The 14,999-nt window shown below is 42.2% G+C and overlaps 1 protein-coding gene across 1 annotated transcript in view; it reads left to right on the forward strand.

Annotated features, from left to right (window-relative positions):
- Positions 1–14,999, forward strand: part of Npsr1 (neuropeptide S receptor 1) — a 189,232-nt gene that overhangs the window by 160,054 nt on the left and 14,179 nt on the right. Inside the window, exons 4-5 of the mRNA XM_051196923.1 lie at positions 2,087–2,180; positions 3,945–4,146. Coding sequence (XP_051052880.1) covers positions 2,087–2,180; positions 3,945–4,146 — 296 coding nt within the window. The remainder of the gene's footprint in view (positions 1–2,086; positions 2,181–3,944; positions 4,147–14,999) is intronic.

Genomic DNA, 14,999 nt, shown 5'->3' on the forward strand with positions numbered 1-14,999 from the left:
GAAGCTGAAAAAAACTATTCTCCCAGGATATCTGCACCCTAACCCTGACCTATGCATGTTACCCACCATATGTGATGAAAAAAAGGGTTTGAAATGTGGGATTATCCTAAATTAGTTTAGGAAATCCTAAAATTTAATCATAAGAGTAAAATAAAGATCTGACACACAAGCAGAAGAGTACCAGGAAAAGGGTTGCATTGAACACAAAAGTAGGGTGCTGGCAGTTACCCGAAGCTCAGCCAATGGAGAAGGAGTCTTGCATAAAGTCTGCAGAAGTGACAAGGCCCTGAAAAATACCTTGGTATGGGGCTAGTAGAATTATTTTAGACTTCTGGTCTCCAGAACTGTGAAGGAATAAACTGATGTTTAAGCCACCAAGCCTGTAGCTATTTGCCACTGTAGCCACTGAAGACAGAGGAATTTGTTTTTCTCAATTTTAAGTTCACTTCATTATAACTTGCCTTTCATCTTTAGACATATCTCTCTCAAAGGTAGGCAGAAAACTAAATATCAAAGTGGGGACTTAATAATAATACCTCTCTTCTAATCTCTCCCCACACATTTCCCAAGATTCTTCCCTGGATGTCCCTATCAATGCATTACTCTCTAGTAAACAATCTGTGTTTTGATGCCTTCTTTACATGGCATTGTTATTTTATTGCTTTTCTTCTTAATTTTGAAACTATTCTTATTCAGTGTTTCCTCATGAGGACTTTGGAGGAGGATGTGGGATGTTATATTTCCTTCCTTTTACATATCCAAAAAAAGCTATTCTGTACATTGGCACTGAAATGAAATTTACAAAATTTTTGGATCACAACTTTTATTTCAAAACCCTGAGCATATTCTTTGGCATTTACTTTTTTATGGAGAAGCGTGATAATTTGCAATGTATTTAGACATGCTTATTTTACTTTGCTGCCCCCCCCATAGATGTTTGAAGATGTTTCATCTCCAAACTTAAATCCTCTTTTTGTCTGTGTCTCAGCGTTCGTCTCATCTTTATTAATATTGCCTGAAGCCCTGAAAATCTATTTCCGGTGACTTTTCCTCCTGCCCCAGATTCTGAACTAGAGTGTCATCACCTCACTGGAGACAGCTCAGAAACTTTCCACCATGATCTTCCCTGCTGCCCTGTCCCCTGCCTATCTTTTGGTGTCACCTTCTCAGCACTGTGTGGTCAGCCCGAGCCATTCAAAATCCATGGTTTACACAGAAACACCCGTTCTCTCCAAGGAGGCATTGGGTTGACTTTTTTCTTTAATCTTAATCAAACTCTTTCAGTTACTCCCTTACTTATTTTTTATACAGGAGCATTTCATTTATGTCCCTCAGGGGAGGGGTCATCCATCTCTGATCATTGTTTACAACCCTCTCCCTGAAACATTAATACTGGGATGCAGTTGTGGTTATGCTATAGAGATCAAAATAAAGAATGTCACAGATGGACCCTGACTTCTTATGACCCAGTGTGTAATTTTTATATTGCATGATGGGACACCCTTGTAACCATCATTTTCATGTACAGCACCATGACTGTTGCAGCACAGGAGCTAGCCAACTCTGTTGTTTGAGATACAATGTGTGTGAGATGATTTCATTTGCTCTGCTAGAGCCCTGGAAGAAGGACTGAGCTCTCTGAGGGTGATGTTAGGACAAAAGGCCAGCATGTGGACTCCACCTCTCAACTACTCTCACTGATAAAAAGCAAATGAACTTTTCTTTCTAATGGTTCTGGAATGTCAATTGTGGCAGAGAAAATTAGGTTAGCTTTAAAATTCAATTACAGATAAATGTACCATGCAAATGTCAAGAGAGACTGATCCTGGGAATATGAGATTTCCAAGAAGCCAGTGAATGCATGCAGGGAGCTATGACCATTTTCACCCCATCACTAGTAGCAATTCAAAATCCAGCCACAAAGCTCGGATCTGCTTCTAGCAGGCAGGGCCAGACAGTGCCTCTCTCCCTCAAACCTCACTGGAATCTTGGTTCAGTTCCCTGGTTTCTAAATAGCAAGAACACTATGCGTATGCATGTCCTCTCCCATGTGAAGTCACACGTGTCCTCTGGTTCCTGTCCATAGGTTGTCATGCTGTATGCCTCTACCTACGTCCTAGTGTCCCTCAGCATAGACAGATACCATGCCATCGTCTATCCCATGAAGTTTCTTCAAGGAGGTAAGCAAGCATTCTTTCATAAAGGTCCTTTCTGGGGGATGCGATTATTTTTATTGATTTCTTATCAATATGGTTCTCTGTTCCAACCACGCCCTTCTTCTCTTTCCCTTCTTTGTTGTTTTTCTCTTCCTTCACTGCCTAATGGGTCTGATTGTCCAAAATTATTGGGGAATGCTACCTGATTTTGGCCTCATAAGAGAACCCTTGGTGGCGCTGTGCTGTGGCTGTTCACTACTGGGAAGTGCTTCTACCTAGTCCTTACAGCCCTGCCAATAAGCACACCCTAATGTTGTCTCTTCACATTATTCATTGCCAAGAAACAAACACCTGGCCCTCCTTGCCTCAAACCTACAAAACTGGAAAAGTAGTTTTAATTTATTGAAAAGAAAGGAACTTCTCCTTCATCCAGGATCCCTGAAAGAAAGAAGCAGATGGCACATAACACCCACCCCCCAGCTGAAGCTCACGGTATTGGGTGGTGCTGGGAGTATTGCTTGCTGGTGTCCAGTGCACAGTGCAGGAGGGGAGGCAGAGCTCAGGAAGCTGGGAGTTCCTGAGGTATGGAGGCATCAGCATCGTGAAAGTTCAACCACAACCAGCTCCTATCTTCTGCAGTCTCTGGCCAGATGGGAAGGATAGAGGGGAGGGGAGTAATTTGAAGATGCTGCTGATGAAGAGACTGTGAGGTCCCAGGAACCATCAGTGGTTGGTGGCGATAAGCACTGTATAGGACCAGCTAGCTCTGCTCTGCTCTGCTCTGCTCTGCTCTGCTCTGCTCTGCTCTGCTCTGCTCTGCTCTGCTTTGCTCTGCTCTGCTCTGCACACAGGCAGGACTTGTCTCATGGGTTCCTATCTTTCTCATATACTCATAGAAACTGAAATTTCACTGGAAAGAAAGGGAGAAATAACATATCTTTTAAACGTGACATAAGCTTAACAGGATAAAATAAATAATGCATTTAAATTCATCCCAATGAATGTAGAGAGAGAAAATAGAGAGTGAAAGTGAGAGAGAGAAAGAAAGAGAGGGAGGATGGGTGGGTGGGAGGGAGGGAGGGAGGGAAGAAGGGAAGGAGGGAGGGAGCTCTATAGTCAGTTGAAAACATTAATTCCCCATGTCACAGCTAATTAAAAACAGAACACGTTGGGATGGAAAGCCAGTCATTCAAACGTGAAGGACTAGGAGAACATAATAACAAACCTTCGGTCTTTCTAGGAATTAAACTGAAAGCAGAAGCAATAAAGGAAATCATTTGTCACTTCATCAAGGTCTTAAGCAATTTATACAAATAAAAATCATGAACACCGTCAAAAGAACAAGTGGAAATTTGCACCTAAAAAAAAAAAAAAGACAAAGAGCTAATATCTTTTGTATGACAATTTTGTCAAGGACTTAAGAACATCAACTGAAAAAATAGAAAAGGCATGAACATAGATCAAGAAACAAAGAAATAATTAGGAGACACACAGAAGTGTTCATTTTGACTGCTAATTAAAGAATTGGAAGATTAAACATGGGGAGAGGAAATTGTACCAGCCAGTTAAATGAGATTGAAAGAAGAATTTTCTTGGAGCTGTGTATAATGAGATGCAGGTGGGCCTGCATCCCTGTGTGGGAGCCATATTCTGCAGCAGAAGGGTCACAGCCTTCTAGGACCACTGACAGGCCCCAGTGGTTCTCAGAATCAGTCTCTATAGCGGGCCCTGTGTGCTCCCCAAGTGTGTTCCTAGGTGCCCAGATGTCTTTCTCTTTTCTTTAAGCAGAGAAGCAAGCCAAAGTCCTCATTGGCATAGCCTGGAGCCTCTCGTTCCTGTTCTCCATCCCCACACTGATCATTTTTGGGAAAAGGACACTCTCAAATGGTGAGGTGCAGTGCTGGGCACTGTGGCCTGATGACTCCTACTGGACCCCATACATGACCATTGTGGCCTTTCTGGTGTACTTCATCCCACTGACAATTATCAGGTGAGAGGCCAGCGGGCTGAACCCTGCCAGGGCAGTTTTCTTCTTTGCATCTTCAGATCAGTCACTGTTCCCAAGTCCTTGTGGGAGCTTGTTAGGATTCTATCTAATGCTACCTAACATGGGCTAAGCCCAGGTCTTTGGCAGCAGAGTTTAAGAAAGGAGAACATTTATAGAGGGCGTGCTCAGACACATGCAAAGTGACAAGTGGTTGATCCTATCTTTCACAGAGCCATCCTGTGAGAAAAATTACTTCCATTTTATGAAAAGGATAGTTCAAGATCAGAGTGGTTAAGGAACTTAACCACACATGATTGAAATCCTGGTCTGTCTGATTACACATCCTGTTCCTTCTCCTATATTATATAACCTTTCAAACACAAATTTTAGCTTTAGGGATATTAGAAATAAGAGACAGACATACTTAAAACTAATTGAACAAAGACTGCAATAGTATATTAGTGCACGCTTGAGTAGATGGGCATTGGGATTTGATCTCACTAACACTTCTTGAACATCATTGCTAAAGGACTCCAGGAAGAGAAGGAAAATGTAAAAGAGGAAGCAAGTTCTTTGGTGACCAAAGGCTAGAAATGGGGTGGAGGCAATAAGTAAGCAGGCAGACAGCATCTTCCAGGAAGAAGGAAATAAATAATGACCTCCTCTCCTTGGCTAGAAGATGAAGGAGGAGGAAGTTTACTGCAAAAGATTTTTGCAATTAAGTAACCGGATAGTCCCTTGGTCCTGAGACCATACATGACCATAGAAGCCTGTTCACCCAGTAAGATGCCAGAGAAACAATTGCCCTACCTGTAAGAGTATGGGTTTTTCCACCCACCGCCTGGTCTTGTCCCGCCGTTGCTCTAGCCCCAATTAACACACTGAGACTCTGTATTTGATATAATGCTGTTGGCCAGTTACTAGTTTCTTATCGGCTAGCTCTATCTTAATTATTAACCCATTTCTATGTATTTCCACGTGGTCTTCTTACCGGGGAAAGGGGCCAGCATCTTGTCTCCCCAGTCTCTCCATCTTGACTCCTCCTTACTACTTCCTATTTCCTCCTTGTCTCCTAGTCCCTCCTATCTTCCTTTCCTATTGGCCAACAGTGCTTTATTCATTAACCAGTATGAGAAACATATATACAGAATGACCTACCTGTCATCTACCTCCCATCACCTACCTGTGGGGATGGGGTTCATAGAGAGAACTCCCATGGCCCATGCGCATAAGGACCATGGTAGTCCTGCATTTTTTGAGTGTTCCCTACCTACCAGGATGAGCCACATCAAGCCATAGGAAAAGAAGGTCAGCCTTTGGGTTGTGGTAGTACACAGATAGTGGAAATAATAAAAAATAAATTTCCTCTAATTAAAATTTGGAATGCATCCCTGATTGTTGCCTAGGAACTCATATAGCAGATTTCCAGGGCAAAGATGGCTCACTTTTAGGGATTTTGGTGCACGCACCCATCATTCTATAGATTGGACAATGTGGAGGCTCTTGGCTCTTCTCCCAGCCCAGAGCAAGGTAGTGCCACTGCTTTATTTGTAAGTTAGGAAACTGGAAGTTAGGAAAACTGACCGCATTGCTTTAATGTGTATCTGTTTTACTTATCAATTGGTTTGGCTATTCCTAAGTGTCTCCTGACATTATGGGAAAGGGCCTGCTTTGTGCTAGTGCTCATCTTTAGTCTCCTGGCACCTTAAGGCTGAGAGGAATGCAAGGAATCACCATCCAGCTCTGACATTTTCTCAAGGCATGTCTCACAGCAAAAGGAAGTTAAAGGGGGCAGTGGCAGTGATGGGACAGCCAGGTCACTAGCTCATTTGAGGTCAGTAGCTGTCCAGTCATCTCTGCTGAACTGACAAATTAAAAGCATTCACAGCTTTTTCAACTTCCTGCCGTCCTCTCCACCAATTTGGATGAGAGAAGATGAGGTGGAAAGATGAAGGTCTAATTCTATGTGACCACCAAAGGTAAGTCTTAGCAACTGTTTTGGAAGAAACTGAGTGAAAGGAGAGAGGCTGGGCACAAAAGCACAAAAGCTTTTAGGAGAATCCAGCAGAGCTCAGTAACAGGTGCAGATTCCAGGGGCTGGACTTGGGTGGGGCTTCACTACTGATTGACTTCCCTTCCTTCACCAAGCCACTCCTCCAGCTCTCTTCTTACCAGGCAGGAGTCTGCAGGAGCAGACCTGTACAGCTCTTCAGCTCTGGGTGGCCCTTGCCTGGCAGTTTTGCCAGGAAATCTGAGCCTTTGAAATTTCTTCCCCACATTCATTAGGCTGCTTTTGCACTAGGACTGCTCTTCCAGCCTGCCTGCTGCTTAACTAGTAGTTTTTTAGTGTGCTTCCAAAGACTGAATTTGTTTGGGAAATAGTTTCAGCTCTCATCACCCCAGGGACCCCATAAGAATCACTTTTGCTTCTTGGCTGTTGGTGACCTCCCATGTCCTTGAGCTTCTTGGAAGCATTTCCTGCCTGACAGGAAGTCAGAGGGTCAGCCACCAGCTTTGTTACTTTCTAGACCAAAACTTGGCTTCTCTGTCTTGAAGGCAAGGCATCCTCCAGCACAAACTGAACTGGCTAGATACCCTCTGTTTGTGTGTGTGTGTGTGTGTGTGTGTGTGTGTGTGTGTGTGTGTACACAAAAGGTTGGATAGAATTTCCACTATAACATCCCAGAAACTTTGGGTACATGGATACCAGATGCTGGGGTGAAGCCTCCAAGATAACAAGGGGAACTTTGAGAAAATGCCACTGTACGCAGATGATCCCCAACTCATTACAGAGCCCAGGCCAACCTAGGACTCATTGCATCGCCTACTTCAGCCTCACAAGTGGTGGGAGTACAGAAGTGAGCCACCACATTTAACTGTTCTTTTTTTTTTTTAGACTGCATTTCCTTCATTACAAGTAAGGTGAAAACATGCTTTGTTCCGCTTTTGTGTTTTTCAAGCAAAATATATTGTACTACTCAGTTATGTGTGAAGGTTTCATTTTCTACATTTTACACCCTTAGAGATGTTCTTTTACAAACAGGCTTTTTCATTTTTAATGTGCTCTGAAGGACTTGGCATTGGCCACACCAGAACGCTACTGTGCCTACCTTGTGTCTTCTGCTCCCCCGTAATAACCATTTTCAGGGCACACCCCACTTCTGTCAACCTTGTGCCCCAGAGAACCATTCCACACAACACATGGCAATTCTGGGATCAGCCTGTCTTGCTTAGTCCAAACTCCTTCACGGCCTTCATTTCTCCTCTCCAACAAATTCATTGGAGAGTTGTCTCTGCCCAGACAAAGAATCTCTACTTCTCCAGCATCATTCTCACTTTCTTCTAGTCATCTTTAGAGGTTTGGGGTAATGTAATTGGCAGCATCTAATGAATGCAGATTGTTATCTTTTGTTCTCTTAGTCCCCAGTCTGGTATACAGTGAACATCTGGTAAATGTTGGAATAAGTGAGCAATGCAGATCCAATAGCAATCTGCACTACATGTGACACATGTGTGTCATGGTCTCTGTTATCTCTGTCTCTGTCTGTCAGTCTCACTGTCTGTCTGTTTCTCTCCCCTTCTCTCCCTCTCCCTCTCTGTCTCTGTCTCTCTCTCTCTCTCTCACACACACACACACACAACACACACAACACACAACTTCACATGTATGCTTCTAACATGAAAATTTCTCACATACACTTCACATGTATGCTCCTAACATGAAAATTTCTCATATACACTTCACATGTATGCTCCTAACATGAAAATTTCAGATTATTTTGTGCCTACATCAGTTTGGGTTGTACATTAAACCATCTGTTAGTGTATATGGAAGGAAAGAAGGAAAGAAAAGGCTAGACAGCATGTCACCTGCAGTGAACTCTCTGGAGAGCTATGCATGAATAAAGATGTCGAAGTTCCATCATTGACTAAATCAGTTCCCCAGGCTTGATGTCACCATGACTGACAGCAAAGGCAACACTCTGCTTTTCTGGGTCAAAACAACTCCTGTGGTTTCAAAGTCTATTTGCTGGAGCTGTCTAATTGTTGCAGCAAGGCTGTTTGCCTTGGTGTAATTGTTCTGATTTCACTATGTTTAATTTCTTATGACCTAATTGATTTTTCACCTCCCTATCATTTACTCTCCCAGAGACAAAGCTGTAGACAGAAGAGAGCCATGGTCACAATTGGAAAGGTACAATTCCCAGCACCGACATGGGGCTTATAACCATCTGTAGCACTAGGCCCTCTTCTGGCCTCCTTGAGCATCAGACATGTGTGATACATACACAGGTGCACAAGCAGAACCACACCCATACCCATAAACACAAAATAAAATAAATGTTTTACAAAGGCAGAGAGTGGTGAATGCTTATGCTCATTTCATGTTCATCTCATACAGCCAAAGATCTAAGCCCAGGGAATGTTTCTACCCACAGTAGACCAGTATTTCCATCTCTACTAGCCTCCTTAAAACAATCCCAACAAGCATGCCCAGAGGCCATCTCTTAGGTGATTCTGGATATTACCAAGTTGACAATCAGGATCAGCCATCACACTACATAACAGAAATAATATGGTGAGTGTTAAGACCAGTTAAGGTGGGCAGTTCCATAGGATCTACAGAAGGTCTGTAGATCTGTGTGTTGAACACACCAGGAGGAAGTCTAGAACTACATTGGCACAGGTAGTTCTTATGCATCTCAAAGAGAAGCCTAGGTGTTCCGTTGGTGAGACAGTTATACCACATGATGGTTAATGGCTCAGGCTGTGGTTCAGCTCTGACATTCTCTACCTGTGTATGGAAATAGCCACCAGCGCTAACCACAAAATGTTATTGGTGACAGAAATTGGGATTTTGCATATGAGAGGTTAACATTTTTAATACACAGAATATGAGCTTCTTTTTCTATACTCGCAGCTTCCTGAGCATATAGACCTTAGTTTTAATCTCTCTGACATGTCCAGCATGTGGAACCCTAGCTTTACCATCCATAAAGTGGGGGCTTTACATTTTTCTTATCATACCTCATATAAGAAATCATAAAATACAAACTTATATGAAACAAAAAGATAATACAATTGGCGTAGATTGTCATTATATGGTTCCCAGAACCATATTAAGAGATGGGCTGATGAGATATGGAGTGCTTTATGGAGAGACAGGCTCAGCAGGCTCACCACACACTGCTTAGCACCATGGTAGAATGCTGAGACATGAAGTAAGAACCATGACTTCTTCCCCAACTCTACATCCCTGAGGTAAATGACAAGGGTTCTCCTGGGTATATTCTCTTCTCCCTTGCATCAGGTCATTCCAAACAGGGTGACCAAATCAAGGACAAGTGAGCAACACTGGCATGATGGTTACTTCTTTCTCCAGGCTAGTACAAAAACTTCCTATCCATTGTGCACGTCTTTTAAATCTCTACTCCACACCATAGCTGGGACTGCTGCTCAGTATTAACAAACAAGACCATGCATTTAGTGTTCAGCAAGTTAAAATGAGTCTGGAAAATGATGGAAATGGGCACACAAACCAAAGTGTTTTGACAAGATAATAAGTTTTGTTTCTGCAGAGGGTGCTTAACTGCATCAAATCTAGCAGAGAAGCACAGCCAGTGAGGAACCACTAGGTTTTTATTCCTAAAAGAAATGGTGTCCTGTACATCACTTTCAGTGGTCAGAGTTCAGCCTTACATTCTTACACTATTGGTTAATTCAAAATTGTACAGTTGGTATGTAAAATAAAATTCAGATCACCAAATGAATCCTTGGACAGGAGGGATTAGAATTTCTGCCAAGTGGCCTCTTCACAATACATTTAAATGGAATTTTGTCTTATATACCCCTTTTATAGGAAAGATAGTACATTCCTTCTACATTTCTCACAAGCACATGTGGGTGTGAAATAAAAAGTAGAGATCTTCTTCTAGCCAACCCCTTGTCCTCAGAAGCACACATGCATACTGTTGATCTGTGCCATTCCAGGACTTTATTATACATAGACAAGAATATGTATATGTGTTCCTTTCTTTCATCTGTTTGCACAAATGTAAACAAATTATATATTGAACTAAATCCAAATTTCTAAAAGTGTAAGCAGCCATTTCAGTTTGCTGCTTCCCTGGGAGCACAGAGTTTATATATTTTAGTACAGAATCAAACTGTGAAGGCACAAACCCTGCTTCTGATGCTGCTAATCATTCTGACTCAGAATGAAGGCACATGGTCTATCCCTGGCATTGTCCAGAGAGGGGCCTACTAGAACATCCACAATTGTAAAATGCCTCTGAGTTGAGTAAAGAAGAATGGGCTGTTCTGGTTGCCTTCTATAAGGTCAGGAAGTAAATAGTTACAGGGCAGGGGTGCTCTCAGGCAGAGAAATCCTTCAGTGATCATGTTTTCAAGAAGCTTAAGTCTCCTGAGAAAGTTACTGAAATCCAAGACACAGGAGTAGCTGTATTCAAAATATCAAAGACTGACATTTCTGTCTGTGCTTTGTGACCTTCAGCACCAGACTGCCATAGACACGGCTCTACACAGCTTGTGCTCTTCCAACAGGGCATTCCATGAAAAATAAGCTTACTGTGAAAGAATAGGGCAAGAAGTATTTCCCTGCAAAGTAGCATGTAGCTAATGATGGACTATAAACAGACAAAAAGAAAAGGTAAGCCAGAAACAAAACAAGGACGGGTAGAAAATCCTGGAACTCATTCTTACCAGAGTCCACTATTCAGGAAAGGAGGGCCCATACTCATTTGCTTGGCCTGCTCCCATTGTCTGAGAAACCCAGGACATATGTCAAGAAACAATGAGGAAAGAGGCAGAAGGGTGTAATGAAATGAGGAAATAGTGGGAAGATTTGATGCCCTGACAGTGATAGCCTCTCATGGAAACAGGCTTGTCAGGTGGGGCCAAGAGGCAAGCTAGAGACCAGTCATCTATCCTACATAATCATCACTAATGGGGCTGTAGGATCTGGCTACAGCAGTAGAATAGAGGCATTTAAAGATTATGATATTGCTGGAAAAGAAAATAGAAGGTTCATCTATTTCTAGAGCATATGGACTAAATGAAACATCAACTTCTTTCATTTGACAGAGGTTGTGGTTTGAATGAGAAAGGCATAGGCTCATGTGTCTGAATGTTTGGTGCCAGTTAGTGGAACTCTTTGGGAAGGATTAGGGAGAGTGTCCTTGTTGGAGGATATGTGTCACTGGGGAGTGAATTTTGAGGTTGCAAAAGCCCACTCTGGGCAGTGTTTTTCTCTCTGACTGCTGTCTGTGAATCAGGATGTAAAGCTTCTACTCCATTGCCATGTATGTCTGCTTCCCACCATGATGATCATGGACTAGCCCTCTAAATCTGTAAGCAAGCCCCCAGTTAAATGCTTCTCTTTATGAGTTGCCTTAGTCATGATGTCTCTTCGCAGCAATAGAACAGCAACTAAGACATCAGAGATGACAAGATCTACAGACAAGTGGTGGTGACAATGGCATATCACTTTGACTACACCTATTGCTACAGAACAATTTAATTAGAAGGAATAAAATGTAATATGTATATATTCTACCACAGTAAAAGAACTTTTCCTAAAAGAAAAAAAGGAGGGATTTCAAGGATTTGTACTAATGGTGAAGAGACAGAAAGGAAGGTGTAGCTTTTGGAGATGTTTTGAAGGGACAGCCCGTAGCTTTTCTCACCAACTAGATGGAAGAGTTGAGAAAAAATGAGGAAAATGCAAAGAAGACATTTCTGATCAGTGAGTGTTGCTCCTAAGAATCAGCTTGCCTGGAACAGTAAATGACCAACATACAAACACAGTGGTTCCATTTACCCGGCTGTCAGGGATGGCCTGGCTTTGTGCTCCTCTGATTGCCCATAAGTAGAAGAGGGGCCAATTAGACCCAAGTCCTTAATGCATAAGATCTTTCTTAACTTTTACACCATGTATATAACTAATTATCAATAACATTTGAATTAGCAATGAGTTAAATACTGTGATCATTGCCAGGTAGCATTAATGTCTCATGGTTGTCATGACCTTACCTTGTGCTATGGTTTGCATGCACAATGTCCCCTACAGGCTCATAGAGTCTCCTGTTCTTTGTGGAACCTTTGGCAGATGAACCTCGACTGGGGGAAGTGGACATTAGAGGGGATAAAGTGGGGATTCTTAAGATTAAGAACCCAACCCTATCTCCTGCTCCATCTTTAAATATCCAAATGTGAGCAGACAGCTGACATAGCTGGGAACTATTCTGGTCTCCACGCCTTCTCCTTAAACAGAGAGCCCAAATCTGCTCTTCTTCCCTGAGGCTATTTCTTACCACATCTTTAGTAACAACTAGAAAGGTAACCAATACACCTTGTGTCTCCTTTATGTGGGAAGTGAGTTCTGATATAAAACATGTTCCATTTAGACCAAAGAAAAGCCTCACTGCTAACCTTTTCTCATGGTTTTCCTTAATGGGGTATATATATATATATATATATATCCTCCTACAGGAAAGTTTCTAGATGGGAGTATAAAGGAGAGAACACCCACCAAGGTCTGAGGTTCCCTGGGGCACTAACAGGCACTCCCAGAGCAAGAATATAAAAACAAAAAACCAAGTTTTAACATAGCCATTAAGTTATAGTCTAAAGCCCATTAGAATCCATTAGTGCTTTGTCAGCTACTACAAATTGGAACTATGTTTTTTGGGGTTGTTTTTGTTTTTTAACTCAAATTCTCAGGAGAAAAGATTATGCAGTTTAAAAATATGGCAGTGTTTTCTCAACGTTTTTAGTTGAAGTATTCAGTAAACTTTAAGTGTCAAATAACATTGAGAAGAGTTGAATTTTTTTGTATTTATAAAAGGAGATAGGAAATACAAAAATTGCTGATGTGTGTATGTTATTAACATTCTGCTGGCACAGGCCTCATCACTGAAGAAGTGGGTGTGGTGGAAATGTGGAAAAACCAGGAGAGGGAAAAAGAAGGAAAATTAGACTCAGAAGTCCACTTTGCATGCTTAGCTCTTTAAATATGATCCCATTTGACACTCAAAATTTCAAGAGGTTTGTGTTACAGCATCTTAACTTAGGCTCTGAGTGTTGGTTATCAATTACTGTATAGCAAATTATCACAAACTTGGTGCATTAAAACAATGTACATCTCCAAACTATAGTGTCTCCCTGTTGGGGCCTGGACAAGCCCACAGCTGCATTTGGGTAAAGTGGTCATCAAGGGACTAAGTAGGTGTGGAAGGTCCCCAGGGGCACAATTGGGGAAAGATTTTCCCAAGATCCCTCATAATTTGAAGAATTAATTTCACTGGGGCTTCAGGATTAGTCAGCCTTGCCTTAAGAAATATACAGTTAAATAGTCATTCCATTCTATGTAACCTCAGGGACTGCAACAAGCTAAGCTGAGGCAAGTAATAGATCCTGCTTGCCTCCTGTAGTGTAAGGCAAGATCACACTACAGCACTAATACAATAGAGGGACACAGAGGCTGTCCTATAGTGAGGGGGGTTGGTGGCATATTCCTGTAACCCTGCCCTTTAGCAGTTGTTTTCTGGAGGACTATGAGCTTGAAGCAAGCCTGGGCTACATAATGGACATTTTCCTAGCATTTTCAAGCTCCCTCTGTAAATCCAGCCTTGGAAATTCTAAGGCAGAGACAGGTGATCCCAAAAGCAATCTGGCCATCAAAACAAACCATGTCTTAATCTGGAGTTAAGAAACACACCTTCATTGAAAAAGCAGAAGAGAAATATGGTGGATGACTTCTGATGTCAAGCACAGGCCTCCACGTACCTCCCCTCTACACATGTTCACTTGAAAATGTAAAATATACTTCTGGGTTCTAGTTCGACTCAGTGTTTATGTATGGGTATTTGCTCCTATTTTCAACAGGCATTAGTTGAGGGCTCCATGGAGAAGTTAGTTGTTGATCTCACTCTCCAGGAAGGGCATTTATGATAGCCTGTCCACGGAAGCTGAGATTGTTAGTTGGGAGCAGTCTTGTAATTCTCTCGACCTTTCTTTGTGTTCAATTTTATCTTCAAACCAATATTGGCTCCCTCTTTTATGTTCTCTGTCTCTGCCTCTGTCTCTGTCTCTGTCTCTCTCTCTCTCTTTCTCTCTTTCCTATCTTCTATTCCTAACCAGGCTCAATCTTCCTGGTCCCACAGGTTTTCCTTTCCTCCCCCTCATTTTCTCCTACTTCTCTTTCCATTTGCTGTCCTCCCCCACTTCACCTGAGCTCTGGGGGACTTGTCCCTTCCCAGTTCTGTGAGGGACTTTATATGAATCTCTTAGAATACACCTTGTATCCTAGTTTGTCTGGTGATGTGAATTATAGGCTGGTGATCATTTGATCTAGGTCTAAAATCCATATATGAGTGAGTACATACTGTGTTCCTCTTTTTGTGACTGGGTTACCTCATTCAGGATGGTTTCTTCAAGTGCCATCCACTTGCCTGCGAATTTCAAGATACCATTATTTTTTTCTGCAGAGTAGTATTCCATTGTGTAGATGTGCCACATCTTCATTAACCATTCTTCAATTGAGGGGCATCTAGGTTGCTTCCAGGTTCTTGCTATTACAAATAGTGCTGCTATGAACATAGTTGAACAGATGTCTTTGTTGCATGGATGCGAATCCTTTGGGTATATGCCTAAGAGTGGGATTGCCGGGTCCTGTGGTAAACTAATTCCCATTTTCCTTACTGATCTCCAAAATGGCTGTATGAGTTTGCACTCCCACCAGCAGTGGATGAGTGTTCCACTTTCTCCACATCCTCTCCAACATAAGTCATCACTGGTGTTTCTAATTTTAGCCATTCTGGCAGGGGTAAGATGGT

Source organism: Phodopus roborovskii, unplaced genomic scaffold (assembly GCF_943737965.1).
Source record: "Phodopus roborovskii unplaced genomic scaffold, PHOROB, whole genome shotgun sequence".
In the NCBI taxonomy this organism is placed as follows: Eukaryota; Metazoa; Chordata; class Mammalia; order Rodentia; family Cricetidae; genus Phodopus; species Phodopus roborovskii.